This window comes from Petromyzon marinus, unplaced genomic scaffold (genome assembly GCF_048934315.1).
Source record: "Petromyzon marinus isolate PM22_M1 ecotype Great Lakes invasive population unplaced genomic scaffold, UKy_Petmar_22M1.pri1.0 PM_G_Scaffold_7, whole genome shotgun sequence".
Lineage (NCBI taxonomy): Eukaryota > Metazoa > Chordata > Hyperoartia > Petromyzontiformes > Petromyzontidae > Petromyzon > Petromyzon marinus.
The window spans coordinates 2451168-2467776 of record NW_027423024.1 but is presented as its reverse complement, the minus strand read 5'-3'; the positions used below and the strand labels follow the sequence as shown (position 1 = coordinate 2467776).

The 16609-nt window shown below is 52.7% G+C and overlaps 1 protein-coding gene across 1 annotated transcript; it reads left to right on the top strand.

The window, feature by feature from the left end:
- The first annotated feature begins 575 nt into the window (after positions 1–575).
- On the top strand, positions 576–14670 carry LOC116937471 (volume-regulated anion channel subunit LRRC8E-like). The gene is made up of 8 exons (XM_076062663.1): positions 576–729; positions 1180–1293; positions 4549–4853; positions 6143–6652; positions 6915–7062; positions 7892–8050; positions 12333–12482; positions 12679–14670. Exons 1-8 carry the CDS (start codon positions 586–588, stop codon positions 13687–13689), a joined length of 2541 nt encoding a protein of 846 aa, XP_075918778.1. The 5' UTR covers positions 576–585; the 3' UTR covers positions 13690–14670.
- Positions 14671–16609: the final 1939 nt, after the last annotated feature.

Below are 16609 nucleotides of genomic sequence, written 5' to 3'. Positions count from 1 at the left end.
ACACAGTAGGGGGCACAGGTGGTGCATCAGCCAGTCATCTCAGTCAGTCGACCCGTGGCACCTGGGTCTGCCCCGTGACCTCTTGCCAGCGGGCGTTCGACACTTCACGTGGCCTCAGGGTGCACATAGCCTGGCACAAGCGTCGTGGTGACGTCACCGCCACTTAGTGGCGAATGGCGGTTGTTGTTGTTGTGTGTGTCTGTGTGCGTGTCTCTGTGTGCGTGTCTCTGTGTGTGTGTCTCTGTTGCCTGTGTGCGTGTCTCTGTGTGTGTCTTTGTTGCCTGTGTGTGTGTCTCTGTGCGCGTGTCTCTGTGTGTGTCTCTGTGTGTGTTTCTGTGTGTGTGTTTCTGTGTGCGTGTCTCTGTGTGTGTGTTTCTGCGCGCCTGATGTCTGCGTGTGTGTCTCTGTGTGTGTCTCTGTGTATGTGTCTCTGTGTGCGTGTCTCTGTGTGTGTGTCTCTGTGTGTGTGTCTCTGTGTGTGTGTCTCTGTGTGTGTGTCTCTGTGTGCGCGCCTCTGTGCGAGTGTCTCTGTGTGCGTGTTTTTGCGCGCCTGATGTATGCTTGTGTGCAGTCTCGGCCCGAGTCATGATTCCCATCGGAGCCCTGACCTCCTCCTTCTCATTGGAGGGTCACCAGGACCTCAAGATCCTTCAGCCCTGGTGGGACGTGTTGTGCGACATGCTCTCCGTGCCCATGTTCATGATCGGCATCTTTGCCGTGATGCTGCAGGTGCGTCGTTCCAACAACGCTCCAGAGAGCCCCCCCACGCACATTCATCAATGTCGCCGCCTTGCTCATGGATATTGTATAACATCGCGCCACGGTGGCCGGGAGATATTGACGACCTCGCCTGGTATGTAGGAGGTCACAGGTTCCATCCCCGACCCCTGCTGCATATTCGGACTCTGCGTATGTCTCATCAGCACGGTGGCCGCGAGATGTTTACTACCTCGGCTGGCACGCAGGAGGTCGTGGGTTCCAACTCTGCGTGCGAGCTAACTCAAAGAGAGCGAATCTTGGGTCGATATGGGTTGCCCCCCCCCCCCGTACACACCGGAAATCGCGCAAAGTGAACCACCTGCGTGGAGCGGCGTCCTCCAGGAGACCACACGGCGTCACGTGACCATGACGACCGCTCGTCATGGTCACGCGGTACCCACTTCCCCCGCCTCTGCCCAGAACATGAACGAGCGCATCCTGTGTGTGCCGGTGCCGAGCGGCTTCGACGTGGATCTGAAGGAGTGGAACGAGACCGTGCTGAGGGACCTCGTGGCCAACCCCAGGGCCCACAGGGTGAGTGAGGGTCCCCCTCGGGCCGGCTCGGCACCACCGTGCAGGGGGGGAACCGCTGGTTGCCAGCGGAAAGGCCGGCTGCGCCACCGACAGTTGCCCGAGGAATAGTGTCATGTATAGTGTAGTGTATAGTGTAATGTATAGTTCATAATAAAGGTTTTTGGGTTAGATCGCGTTTATTTATAAATGTGTCGTAACCCTCCACCACCCGACACGGCCAATCAGCAAAAAAAAAGTGTCACGTTGACAAAAGACAAATAATTCACTACTTTAGCCCACCGGTGTGTTGAAGAGTGAATCCACATTTACAGTTTGAGTACTGTGACGTTTCGCTGGTAGAGCTAATATTTACTTTTGGAACTTTGCTATTCTCAATTATTTTAGCAACCTCATGTCTAGTTATCTCTGCCTCATTATGTGGAAGGAGTCTAACTGCTGATTCTTACTCAGCAATTATCTCATCCACTGGAATTGTGCGTGGGGTAATGGCAAAAGCCTTAAGAGAGCTGCGTGTAAATAAGGATATCCAAATCCTAGCAGCTGATAAAGGCCGCACTACTGTAGTGATGTCACGAGCCGATTATGATAATAAAATTAGAAATTTACTAGAGGAAAGTACTTACATTAAAATTAAACGAGATCCAACTAATACTTTAGAACGTAAGACCACTGCAATAATTGCAAATTCATTAATCCCTAAAAATGAGCAATACCTAATTAAGCCAAGGGCCTCAAAACCACCTAGACTCTATGGGCTACCAAAGATTCATAAAATCGGCATCCCATTACGACCCATAGTCAGTACAATTGGCTCTGCCACATATCAATTAGCAAAATATATAACCAAACAAATACAGCCCTACATCGGTAAGACATCTTCATTCATAAAAAATTCAGAACATCTTGTGAATGTGATTAAAGATATTAAACTTACTCCTGATGATATTCTGGTAAGTTTTGATGTGATTTCTCTATTCACTAAGGTTCCAGTGGACGAATCGCTTAAATTACTTGATACACTAGTAAAGAAAACCGGTTTACCAAAAGATATTCCGAAACTTGCTGGCCATTGTTTAAATAACACTTACTTCTTATGGAGAGGGGATTTCTTTAAACAAAAAGAAGGAGCAGCAATGGGTTCTCCTTTATCCCCTGCTATAGCAAATTTGTACATGGAAAACTTTGAAATAAGAGCACTTGCCTCGAGCACATTAAAACCATCCTTTTGGTTTAGATATGTGGATGACACTTTGGTTGTCTGGCCACATGGTAAAGATACACTTAATGATTTTCTAAATCATCTCAATGCACAAAGCCCGGCCATCCAGTTCACCATGGAAATGGAGGTGAATAACACACTCCCATTCCTAGATATTTTGCTTGGACATGGCCTAAACGGTAAAATAACACACAGCGTTTACAGAAAGCAAACGCACACTGATGCCTATCTGAATGCAGAATCACATCATCATCCAGCTCAGAAATCCTCTCTTATCAAGACGCTCATACATCGGGCTAAAACAGTGTCAGATGGTGAGAGTCTAGTGAGAGAGATTAAACACGTTAAAGACGCACTACGACAGAATGGCTACAATAATGCTCAAATTAACAGAGCATTGAATGCCAAATCACGATCGCAAAGCAATACTGCTGAAAGCGACCAGATTGTTAAAACAATAAAAATTCCATATATCTCAGGAGTAACTGACAAATTAGCCCGTGTTTTGCAAAAGCAAAACATTACAGTAAGATTTGGTACAGTACACAATATTCAAAAACTAGTATCTTGCACTAAAGACGCATTACCTAAACTATCAACAGAAGGTGTATATCGGATTAATTGTTCATGTGGCAGCTGCTACATTGGGCAGACGGGACGTAACATCAGCGTAAGACTAAAAGAACATCAGAGAAATATTAAATTATCTCAAACACAACTGTCGGCAGTGGCAGAACATGCTTGTCAACAAGGACACTCAATTGATTTTGACAATGTTGCAGTGGTGTGTAAAACTAATTATTACTGGCAAAGACTAATTAGAGAATCCATTGAAATTGAGAGGAACAAGAATAACTTTAATCGCTCTGACAGCTACCGGCTTAGTGCGGCCTGGAAGCGTATTATTAAATAATACACATTACATTTTGATTTAAAGAATTACTAATCTACAAACTCATTACTAATCATAACCAATGACTGATTACTAATCGATTATATAATTACAATACCCCCCCCCTCCGCCTCTAATCACTGCACCTGATATGAGTTAAGTAATGACGTCATCCTGCTGCTCTATATAAAACCGGGAGCAAGCGAGGGCTTTACCATTCTGGCGAATTGCCCGATGATGCTGGATGTATTTACCAGCGAAACGTCGTACTCAATCTGTAAATGTGGATTCACTCTTCAACACATCGGTGGGCTAAAGTAGTGAATTATTTGTCTTTTGTCAACGTGACACTTTTTTTTGCTGATTGGCCGTGTCGGGTGGTGGAGGGTTACGACACATTAAAATAAACGCGATCTAACCCAAAAACCTTTATTAAGAATAATATTGGTCGCGAAAGCCTACGTGTTAAACTGTAATGTATAGTGTCTATAGTAGTGTAGTGTATAGTGTAATGTATAGTGCAGTGTATATTGTAATGTACATTATAGTGTAATGTATAGTGTAGTGTAATGTATAACGTGTGGTGTAATGTATAGTGTAGTGTAATGTATAGTGTAATGTATAGTGTAGTGTATAGTGTAGTGTAATGTATAGTGTAATGTATAGTGTAGTGAATACTATAATGTGGTGTGTAGTGTATAGTGTAATGTATAGTGTAGTGTAATATATAGTGTAGTGTATAGTGTAATGTATAGTGTAGTGTATAGTATAACGTGTGGTGTGTAGTGTATAGTGTATAGTGTAATGTATAGTGTAGTGTATAGTAGTGTAGTGTATAGTGTAATTTATAGTGTAGTGTATATTGTAATGTACGTGATAGTGTAATGTATAGTGTAATATATAGTGTAGTGTATAGTGTAGTGTATAGTGTAATATCCTAGTACAGCACACCAGTGTGTTGGAGAGCAAAGCCACAACATTGACGATCTTGAGTACGGTGACGTTTTGCCTGTAATTACAACCGGCATCATCAGGCGAAAGCCAGATTTGAGCCAGCTCTGTCACCCTGCAAGGGAGGGGCATGCGATATCACCGCCACGCCAGTTCACTTTGCCCTTCTGCGTGCGTTCCCACACTCGCCCAGACCGGCTTCGACCAGTACCAGTACCGGTTGATCAACCAGTTCTGCTACGACAACGCGGTGCTGTGGATCAGCAAGTACTTCCCGCACCTCGTGGTGCTGCACACGCTCGTCCTGACGGCCACCAGAAACTTCTGGTTCAGGTTCCCGGAGACGAGCTCCAAGATTGAGCACTTTGTGTCCGTGCTGGGCAAGTGCATGGATTCGCAGTGGACCACGCACGCCGTCCACGAGGCCGCGCTTGATGGGGTGGCAACAACGGCGGCGGCGTTGCGGCCGTCGCTGCCCGCCACGGCGGGGAGCTGCAGGTCAGAAGGGGGCTGACGGAGAGATGGCCCACGGCTCCTTCCTGGTTATTATTATCCCCTCTCTTGCCTTTGTCATTCCTTCCCCCCTTAAGTAAAAAAAACCTAAAAAGTTCCCCTTTCTCCCTGCAGGGGGACCCCGCGTGGGTTTGGGGCAGCGAGCCCGTTCACACATATCTCTATCCCCCTGCTTTTCATAACCGGTTTGGCTTACGGTTGGCGGTGTGCGTGTGTGTGTACGTGTGTGTGACGTGTGTGTGGGGAGCGGTAGTATAGCGGTTAGCGCGCTGCTGTGGTATGAACCTGGCGACCCGGGTTCAATTCCCGCTCACGGCTAACACCAGTGACGATTATCTGAACCGGTCCTGGGCCTCCCCTAGGTCGACTCAGCCTCAAATGAGTACCTGGTGTGGTGAATAAAAACATTGCCACTGCGGAGACAAAGGCGGTCGGGCGTCGTGCTGGCTGCCCACCCCCTCGTATACCGTTCCAGCCTTCATAGGTGCTCGCTAACAGCACTTGCCCCTACAGTCTGTTAAGGCTATACGGGGGATCTTTGTTTTGTTTTTGTGGGGAGCGGTAGTGAAGCGGTTAGCGACCTGCGCTATGAACCCGGCGACCCAGGTTCGATTCCCGCTCACGGCCAAGACCAGCGACGATTATCTGAACCAGTTCTGGGCCTCCCCTAGGTCGACTCGGTCTCAAATGAGTACCTGGTAAACATCGCCACTGGGGAGACAAAGGCGACCAGGCGTGGTGCTGGCCACCCACCCCCTCTTGTACAATTCCAGCCTTCATAAGTGCTCGCTAACAGCACTTGCCCCTACAGTCTGTTAAGGCTATACAGGGGATCTTTGTGTGCGTGTGTATGTGCGTAATGATGTGGGTGTCTGTGAGTCTGTATGGGTCTTTGTGGGTCTCTACGGGTCTCTGTGAGTCTCGATGGGTCTCTGCGGGTATCTGTGAGTCTCTATGGGTCTCTGTGGGTCTCTATGGGTCTCTGTGGGTCTCTGTGGGTCTCTGTGAGTCTCTATGGGTCTCTGAGTCTCTAAGGATCTCTGTGAGTCTCCATGGGTCTCTGTGAGTCTCTATGGGTCTCATTGAGTCTCTATGGGTCGCTGAGTCTCTATGGGTCTCTGTGAGTCTCTATGGGTCTCTGTGGGTCTCTGCGGGTCTCTGTGAGTCTCTATGGGTCTCTGAGTCTCTAAGGGTCTCTGTGAGTCTCTATGGGTCTCTGTGCTTCTCTGCGTCATGACGCGTTGCCCGATGTCCACGCAATCCCACGTACGCAGCGACCCGAGATCCGGCGAAATCCCCATGGAGAAGCTGCCTCCTGAGTCTCCGCCGGGACCGCCCCGGCCCTCCGTCCAGTTTGTCGACCCCGGCGAGCCCGCACCACCCGACCGGTCCCCCCCGGGGCAGAGCGAGGACCGGCGGACGCCATCGGATGATCGCATCCTGGACAAGAAGGAGGGCGAGCAGGCTAAGGCTCTCTTCGAGAAGGTGAAGAAACTCCGCGCTCACACGGAGGCGGGCGGTGGGCTCCACAGGATATACGTGTTGCAGACGGCGGCCCGCTTGCTGCAGGCGCTGGTGGTGCTCGCGTACACCGGCTACGCCTGCCCCAATATGCGCTACCACATCCACTGCGTGGAAGGCGAGTACATCACGGGCTACGGGAACTTCTACTGCGTCCACGGGCTGTGGCGCATCTTCCGCATGATGTGGATGGCCTACGCGACCACGATGTGCGTTTACGCCCTCACCTGTGCCTACGTCGTCTACTGGGTGGTGACCTGCAGGTGAGAGGGGGGGGGGGGGCGGCGGTGCTGCCGCAGAGCGGTTGTGTGGCACCGGATCGCCGTCCGGCAGCCTTCTGGCTTTGGCCTACGGGCTTTTCGGCGATCGTGGAGACGCGGTTAGCGCGGACGGCGACACTGCTACGAAGATCTAAACGTAACGTTTTACTAGTGGCTTCGTGGAAGATCTTCCGCGTCGGGACGAGGGTCGACGGGCGCTGAGTTCTCTGTGCTGGGGGGTGGGGGGGGGGCGCTGACACTGCAGGCTCAAGGAGTACAGCTTCGCGGAGACGCGCCAGGAGACGGGGGTGGACGACATTCCGGACGTACGCAACGACTTCGCCTTCCTCCTGCACCTAGTGGACAAGTACGACCCCTGCTACGCATCCAAGTTCTCCGTCTTCCTGTCCGAGGTGAGGAGAAGCCGCTCGCAGAGCACGCTGTGCGCTTCACGCACGCCGTACACTGGACGGAGCCGACCGAGCTGATCGGAGATGCGGGGTTAGGACAACAAACTGTGGGTCTCTGTGTGGTGAGCGTGGTGCTGGCCACCCACCCCCTCGTGTGCCGTTCTGGCCCGGCCTGCATCGGTGCTCGCTAACAGCACTTGCCCCAACAGTCCATCGAGGCTATACGGGGGGATGTTGAGTCTTTGGGTCTCTGAGTCTATGGGCCGTGTTAGTCTATGTGTAATGACAGGGTGTCACCTGTCGGCCTGGAGGGGTAATCGCAGTTATGGGCAAGTTTTGTAATGACTAATTATAAGGGGGGGGGGGGGTGCGTATCGGTGGTAAAGGTCAAAGGCTGAGTCAGACCGCAAGCTCCGGGAACCTGCTTGAAGATTCTGGAAGGGGGCGTGGCCGGAGGCGGGGCTTGGCCGCACCGGGGTGTACATGAGGGGGTCCTGAGTCCTGGCTGCGTCGCCGCTCGCCGTTATCTCTTTTTGCCGTCCTGCCACGTCGTCGATCTTCTGCAGGGCTCTCATCGTCGCCGTCGCTGCGCTAAGTCAAGTAACTGTGTAGTTGGACGCCGACGATGGGGTTGTGTAGCTACGTAGAGACGTTTACATATACATATCGTCCAGTGTGAGAATAAATAAGAAGGCCTCTACGCGATGTGTCTCGGAAGTTGCTCACTACATATGTATAACATGGGGCGGTACGGCTCATTGGGCCCTCACTGCTGAAACAAATAAAATCCATCCACGCTTGGCTGCTGGTGCTGTTGCTGCTGCTGCTGCAGGTGAGCGAAAATAAGCTGAGGCAGGTCAACGTGGATCAAGTGTGGACCCTGTCGCATCTGACGGGGCTGCTGGAGATCAACGCGCAGGGCGAGAGCGAGCTACGCCTCTGTAAGCTGGCAGCGGTGCCAGTGGACACATACCGCCTCACTCAGATACAGGTGCCCGTGGACACACCCATGCACCCACCCACCCACCCACCTGCTCACTCACCCACCAATTCACTCACCCAGACACCCACTTACCCACCAACTCGCCCACACACCCACCCAACCACTCTCGCACACAACCACCCACTTGCTCACTCACCCACTCGCTTGCCAACACACCCACCCACGCACAACAACAACAACCGCCATTCGCCACTAAGTGGCGGTGACGTCACCACGACGCTTGTGCCAGGCTATGTGCACCGTGAGGCCACGTGAAGTGTCGAACGCCCGCTGGCAGGAGGTCACTGGGCAGACCCAGGTGCCACGGGTCGACTGACTGAGATGACTGGCTGATGCACCACCTGTGCCCCCTACTGTGCCAACCTGCTGTGCTTTAGCCACCCGGCGCTCCGCTCGTTGTTCTGAGCGTCGCTCCTCCGCCCTCCGTTGTTGTTGGAGGGCGACTGCCTCCAACTGCCCAGTAGCATCCTTCACGAGCCTCCTCCACAGAGGCCGATCTTGACACCGCTGGTACCAGTCATCGGCAAGTCCACTCAGCTCCACGTCCTCCTGTACCACATCGCTCCATCTCTTCTCTAGCCCGTGCCGCGCCCGCTTAGCCCCCTCAATCCGGCCAAACAAAAGCTGTTTCGGCATGCGGTGGCTGGGCATGCGGGCTACATGACCCAGCCATCGCAGCCTTGCCTGCCGGAGGAGCTCACCGATGGGACCCTGCCCAGATCTTTCAAGGATTTGTGAGCTCTTCACACAATCCAGTCTGGTTAAACCCAGGATGGATCGTAGGCAGGCCAGCCTAAATGTTTCTAACCGGCGAAGATGTTCCATTAGGGGGGTCCACGTTTCGCAAGCGTAGAGAAGGGAGGGAATGACCGTGGCCGAGAAGACCTGAAGCTTAGTGCGGAGCGACAGACCAGGTAGCTTCCACACAGCGTTACGCAACCGATGAAAAGATATTGCCGCTCGACTGATTCGGAGTGAGACCTCTGCTGTTAAACTGGAGCCAGTCATAAGCACACTGCCCAGGTATGGGAAACTCTCCACTCTCTCCACAACTGCCCCATCACCGATTGGGAGTTGTGGGGGTGGAGTGTCCGATGGTACAAAATACCCAGGCAGGTGCTTAGTTTTGGTGGGGCTGATGGTAAGGCCCCACCTCTTAGTGGCACGCTCCAGTCTCAGCAGCAGCGTCTCCAACTCCTCCTCTGACTGAGCAGCTATTACCAAATCATCAGCATACATAACGTGGTTGAGCAATAGGGAGCCATCCCTTGACCGCACCCGGGCATCGATTAGCCTCCCATTATATCTGTACCATATAGAGATTCCCCCGGTACAGCTATTGAAGGCTTCACGAACTACGTGGTCAAAATAGATGTTAAATAATGTGGGAGCCAGAGGACATCCCTGTCGCACCCCAAGGTGTACAGGGAATGGCTCTGACTCCCGGCCACGTAGTTTTACCCGAGCCCGCTCACCATCATGAAGGTCCTTAATGATCGTGAGCAGAGGGTCAGGTACTCCAAAAGCACGAAGAACGACCCAGAGCCCAGGCCTACTGATGGTATCATAGGCCTTGACCAGGTCAATAAAGCAGAGATGTAGGTCTTGTTGGAATTCCCTACACCTCTGCTGTAGCAGACGGACAGAAAATATGGCATCTGTGCAGGACCGCCCTTTCCTGAAACCGCATTGGGGCTCCACAAGCCTCTCCTCAGCGTGCCTGGCAAGGCGATGCTGAATAATCCTTGCCAGGACCTTTCCCGGCACACTGAGGAGTGAGATGCCCCTGTAGTTGTTACAGTCCGTGCGGTCCCCCTTATTAAAAAGGGGGACCACCAGGGCATCCTTCCAATCCTGCGGAACCCGTCCAGTGGTCCAGACTGTTGTTATGATGTCATATAGGGCAGTCTGTGCACAAACGCCACCCTCCCTCAGCATTTCGCTTGGGAGATCATCTCTGCCCGCTGCCTTTCCTGGTCTCAGACTCCGGATCGCCTTCAATACTTCCTCAGCAGATGGCACCTCAGCCAGCCACTCACAGGGGGTGACTTCTTCCAATATTTGAGGCACCGCAGCCTCAGCAGGGTCATCCTCACTTTGTGCCACGATGTTTTCCTGGCTGAGGGATTTTCCCTCCCCCAGGACCTCACAGAAATGCTCAGCAAATCTGCGAACCTGTTCCTGGGGGTCGGAGATTGGATCACCGTTTTTTCCCCTAATGATGGTAATAGGTGTGGCGCTGCAGGTTACTTTTTTGATGGAGTTAAATAGAGATTTGTGATCACGGGCCACTGAGGCAGACTCCATCTCCTCAGCAACCCGCGACCACCACCCATCCTTGCAGCGCCTCACGGCTCTCCGAACCTCCGAGCGAAGGCTGCGGTAAGCCTCCTCATTCTCTGACGTGGGATTCTGTAGCCGATGACAGTGGGCCTGTCGCTTTTTCTCAACCATCCTGAACACCTCCTCTGTCAGCCAGGGTCTCTGGGGAGGTCTGGACCGCGTACCCAAAGCAGCCATTGCAGCTGCATGAGTCACAGTCCTAAACCTCGCCCATTTACCCTCGACATCAGGAGGAGTCGGGGACGATGCCAATCCCAGCCGCAAGCGATGATGAAATTCTTGCTTGCAACTTTCATCAGATAACTGAGACCAGGCCACTTTATGTTGGAATGGGGTCCTGGGTGTACACCCACCACCGGAGTGGAAGAATGGCAGGCGCATCTTACAGATGACTAGTCGATGGTCAGAGGGCAGATCAGCTCCACGGTAGGTCCTGGTGTCAAGGACATGGGCTCGCATTCGCTGGTCCGTCACTATGTAGTCCAGCAGATGTTCTTGCTTGGACCCGGCATACATCCATGATGTTGTGTGGATGCGCCGATGCCGGAACAGCGTGTTGGTAATTACAAGCCCATGGGCTGCACAAAAATCTAGCAGCCTCCTACCGTTGTTATTGAGCTGATCTGGCCCATGCCCTCCAATCACTCCAGACCAGGTGCCAGTATCATGACCAACTCGGGCATTGAAGTCACCCAACATGATGACTCTATCTCGAGGGGCCACTTTAGCCAGCACCTGTGACAGGAGGTCATAGAAGGCATCTGACTCATCGGCTTTGCCTGCATCCCTCCACGGATGTTCATCTTCGGTGGGGGCATAAGTAACCACGAACACCATTCCTCGCCTCCGGTTGATGGGAAGGCGAGCCCAAAGTAGCCTGGGGCTTACAGCTTCCCACACCTCACCGCCACGCTCCCACGCCCCCTTCATTCTTTTGTTCAAAAGAAGACCCACACCCTGTTGTTTGGCAGTCTGCTGCCCCGAGTAGAGGACTGTCCACCCCTCATGGTGGCAGGAGCCAGAGCCGGTCCACCGGACCTCCTGAATGCCGCATAGATCCAGGCGGTACCGGTCCAGCTCCCGACAGAGGAGTGGCAGCCTCTCCTCTGCAGTGAGCGTTCGAACATTCCACGTGGCCACCCGTAGTGGCTTTTCGTTGTTTCTGGAGTAGCCCCGAGGGTAGGTATTTAATCTCCTGGCTCCGCCAATTGGGGTTTGGCCAGGAGACGTCATAGACGCCTGGCCCCCCGGGGCCTCCGGCACAAGCTTATTAGTTACATATTTCAGTTTAATTCGTGGTTTCGTGGTAATTAATTGAAGGTGGAGGGGTTACCAGCCCCTCGCACCCGTCCAGAGCCCCTGTTTAGCCCCTGTGGTGGACACATATGCCATGAGGGGAGGAGCCAATCAAAATTGGATCTCCCCCCACAGCACTGTCCATGACAGAGTTGCCCGTCCGGCACCGCGAGGAGGTAGGGGGTTGTTTTGCCGGACCACACACCCACCCACACACCCACTCACTCACTCACCAACCCACTCACCCACACACCCACTCACTCACCCATACACCCACCAACTCACACACCCACTGACCCACCAACTCACCCACACACCCATCCAACCACTCGCGCACACACCCACCCACTTGCTCACTCACCCACTCACTCGCCAATACACCCACCCACGCACACACCCACCCACACACCCACTCACTCACTAACCCACTCACCCACACACCCATCCACTCACCCATACACCCACCAACTCACACACCCACTCACCTACCAACTCACTCACCCACACATCCACTCGTCTACCAACTCACCCACTCGCCCAACCAACTCACCCACATACCCACTGACCCACACACCCACTCACCCACTCACCCACCAACTCACTCACCCTCATACCCAATCCCCCACCGAAGGTGCTGACGCTGGACTCGATGCACGGGGTGACGCTGGGGGCGGCGGTGGTGCAGTTGGTGAACCTGCACCAACTCCGGCTGCTGAACTGCACCGTGAGCGTCGACAATCGCGCACTCGCCTTCCTCAGTGAGGAGCTGCACCAGTTGGAGGTGCGTGGGTGGGTGGATGGGCGGGCGGGCGCGAGGGTGGGTCGGTCGGAGCGGTCCATTCGGCTCCACTGACCCGGCCGTGACATCACCAAAAAGTCACCTCCCCCACCAAATGTATTTAAGTCGCAGTGTCGGGGACCGATATTCACCGTTGCCGTTCGCGGCGTCCGCCCCCCCCCCCCGCGCCCTCTTGCAGGTGAAGTTTGCGGTCAAGGCGGAGGTCCCGGGCTGGCTGCGTGAAATGCGCCACCTGGAGGAGCTGTTCCTGGAGGGGCCCCTGACGCCCGCGCTCCTTAAGCCGCTGGGCGGCCTCAGGCGCCTGCGGGGCCTGCGCCTGATGACAAGCGTCGCCCGCCTCCCGCCCGGCCTGGCCGCCGTCGCTGGCGGCGGCCTGCGCGCGTTCGCCCTCGACAACGGCGGCGTGCGCCTCGAGTCGCCGGCGCCCCTGAGCAAGCTGCGCGGCTTGGAGACGCTGCGGCTGACACGCTGCGGCCTGGAGCCCGCCGAGCTTCCGCGGCCCCTGCTGGCGCTGGGACGCTTGAGCGACCTCGACCTGTCCCGCAACGGCCTCCGCTCGCTGGGCGACGGCGATGACGCGTCGCTGCCGGCGGCCGCCTGGGAGCGCCTCGCCGTCCTGCGCCTTTCGGACAACGCCCTCGTGAGCATCCCACGGTTCGCGGCGGGGGCGGGGTCGCCGGCCCTGCGCTCGCTCTTCCTCGACGGGAATCTCATCGAGGGCGAGCTGCCCGCGGGGCTGCTCCGCCTGCACGGCCTGCGCGTCCTCGACCTGAGCCGCAACGCCATCGCTGCCCTGCCGCCCGACATGTGGCTGCTGACTCAGCTGAGCACCCTCCTTCTGTCGGGCAACGCCCTGCGGCGTCTGCCCGATGAGTTGTTCCGGTGCGAGGGATTGCGGACGCTGGCGCTCGCCAACAACGAGCTGTGCGAACTCAGCGGCCTGGTGGGGAGGCTGAGGAGGCTGCGCAGGTTGGAGCTGGTGGGGAACCGGCTGACGGAGCTGCCGGCCGAGCTGGGGGAGTGCGCGGAGCTGAGGCGCAGGGGGCTGGTGGTGGAGGAAGAGCTCTTCGAGTCGCTGCCCGCGCGGGTGAAGGAGGCGATGCGGGGCGAGCCCAGCAGAACGACGCAGAGCCCCTCTGGAAGCCGGGAGAGAAACGCAAGAAACTGGGAGGGAACCCCAAGACACTGAGATGCTTTTACCAGTAATTACAACCACGACCTCCTGTATATTAGGTAAGGTAGTTAACGTCTCAATTACCAAGGCGTAGACACCAATGAAGGTCCAGACGACCACCGGACTGAGTTTGGGCCGAGTGGGTCGCACACGTCCAGTGAGTCTAGGGCGGGCCTAATAATACACGGTCTTGTGTCTGTGTTTTATTGATCGAACAGTTGGTTCATGTAGCCGCAAACTACAGTTATGCGCATTGAATAATCCGTGGCTGAAAGTCACGTGAAGTAGCTTGTCTGATAATTTGTATAATCTCCCCCTGTTATATCTCCCCCTATTCTACAGTGAGAGTGAGTGGAGTTTGTATGATTAGGGGTTGACAGGTCTGGGTGTAGGCACTGAATAGGGATTGGCAGGTCTGGGTGTAGGCACTGATAAGGGGTTGACAGGTCTGGGTTTAGGCATTGATTAGAGATTGACAGATCTGGGTGTAGGCATTGATTAGAGATTGACGGACTGGGTGTAGGCATTGATTATAGATTGACAGGTCTGGGTGTAGGCACTGATAAGGGGTTGACAGGTCTGGGTGTAGGCATTGATTAGAGATTGACAGGTCTGGGTGTAGGCATTGATTAGAGATTGACAGGTCTGGGTGTAGGCATTGATTAGAGATTGACAGGTCTGGGTGTAGGCACTGATAAGGGGTTGACAGGTCTGGGTGTAGCCATTGATTAGAGATTGACCGGTCTGGGTGTAGGCATTGATAGGGGGTTGACAGGTCTGAGTGTAGTCACTGATAAGGGGTTGACAAAACCTGTATTAGGGGAAGCCACCGTTGACCAATTTGGACCCCCCGTTTTTTGTTTTTCTCCGTTGGCTCCAAGCGCTTGATCATAGCCCCCAGCTTTTAAGGGCGGTCTGTGAATCGCTTCTTCTCGCCGCTTCCGCCGGGATGCTCGTGAGCGTGAATGCAAACATTAAAACGTTTCCCCGTCTTGACCGGGCTGTCTTTGGTTGCTACGTCCTGTTGATTTCGTTGCCTTGGGTGTTCTGATTGTCCCTGCGAGGCCATGCCGCCAGGACCCTCCTTGAAGAGACGCGCGGCCAAAGGAGATGCTGATACACATGGACCCAGAGCTGGAAACCCAGCATCTCGATGTCTCCGTCTTAACCATTGCGAATCCCCAGAGAGACACAGCCATTATTAATCCACTGAGAAAGAGAGAGCTATTATGAATCCCCTGAGAGAGAGAGAGAACCATTATGAATCCTCTGTGTGTCAGTGTGTGTCAGTTTGTGTGTGTGATTTAATCCCATCTGTAAAGGATGTGATTCCTGACATGCAATACCCTGTTGTCTAGAAACGGAGTCATGGTTGTGGCAGCAGTTACATTGGGGAAACGAAATGACATGTCTCGGACCGTGTTCGTGAACACAAGGCAGATCTGAAACACGGTAGGACCAATACCTCTGCCATTGCCGATCATTGTTTTAACGCTGTGGGCTCACGAAATTGATTTTTCCAAGACGGAGTTACTCTGCAAACCTACCGGCTACCTTCAGAGATTTGCTCATGAAGCCATCCAGATATATAAACACAGACAACTTCAACCGAGATGGGTGCAAACTGAGCAATCATTGGAAGAACGTTATTAACCAAGTAAATTCTTAACTGACTGTGATGTTTCCCTCCTACCAGCCTATGTCAGCTGTTATTCCGACTCTCTGTGTGTCTCTCATCATGTGTACCTCTTGCTCTTAGGGGTTTTTGTTCCTGTTGCCCGGCTCTCTGACATTGGGCCGTCTCACGTTGACATGCTAATCTCCCACATTTACATTTATGTACAAATTCCTTCTCTAGCTCCACCCACTTATCAGTGGGTTGGGCCCACCAATATCCTATATAACCTCTTGTTGCAGCGGCTCTTTCTCCTACGTCAGCAGTCCTCCTGTGTTTGTTTCACACCTGAAGATGGTCGCTTCTGTTGCGATCGAAACGTCGTGATCTATTGTTTTTTTTCTACCTACGTGACTTTACCGAAAGAACAAAAGAATATGAATTCCTGCAGTCACGAAAGCCATAATACATGGACATGGCCGATATATAGACATAATATATAGATGATGGTTCTGTTGTTGGCGGCGTTTTAGACAATATAATACATGGACGTGGCCGATATATAGTAATAATAGATATATGATGGTTTTATTGTTGGTGGCGTTTTAGACAATATAATACATGGAAGTAGCCGATATATAGTAATAATAGATAGATGATTGTTCTGTTGTTGGCGGCGTTTTAGACAGATTTAATACATGGACATGGCCGATATATAGTAATATATATGATGGTTCCGTTGTTGGCGGCGTTTTAGACAATTTAATACATGGACATGGCCGATATATAGTAATAATAGATATATGATGGTTCTGTTATTGGCGGCGTTTTAGACAGACAATACATGACATGGCCAATATATAGTAATAATAGATATATGATGTATCTGTTGTTGGCGGCGTTTTAGACAGATAATGGTTCTGTTGTTGGCGGCGTTTTAGACATATAATACATGGAGGATGCTGAAATATAGTAATAATAGACAGATGATGGGCGGCGTTTTAGACAGATATGATTCATGGACATGGCCGATATATAGTAATAATAGAAAGATGATGGTTCCGTTGTTGGCGGCGTTTTAGACAGATATAATACATGGATATGGTCGATATATAGTAATATTAGATATATGATGGTTCTGTTGTTGGCGGTGTTTTAGACAATATAATACATGAAAGTGGCCGAAATATAGTAATAATAGATAGATGATGGTTCTGTTGTTGGCGGCGTTTTAGACAGATAATACATGGAAGTGGCCGATATATAGTAATAATAGATAGGTGATGGTTCTGTTGTTGGCGGCGTTTTTGACAGATATAA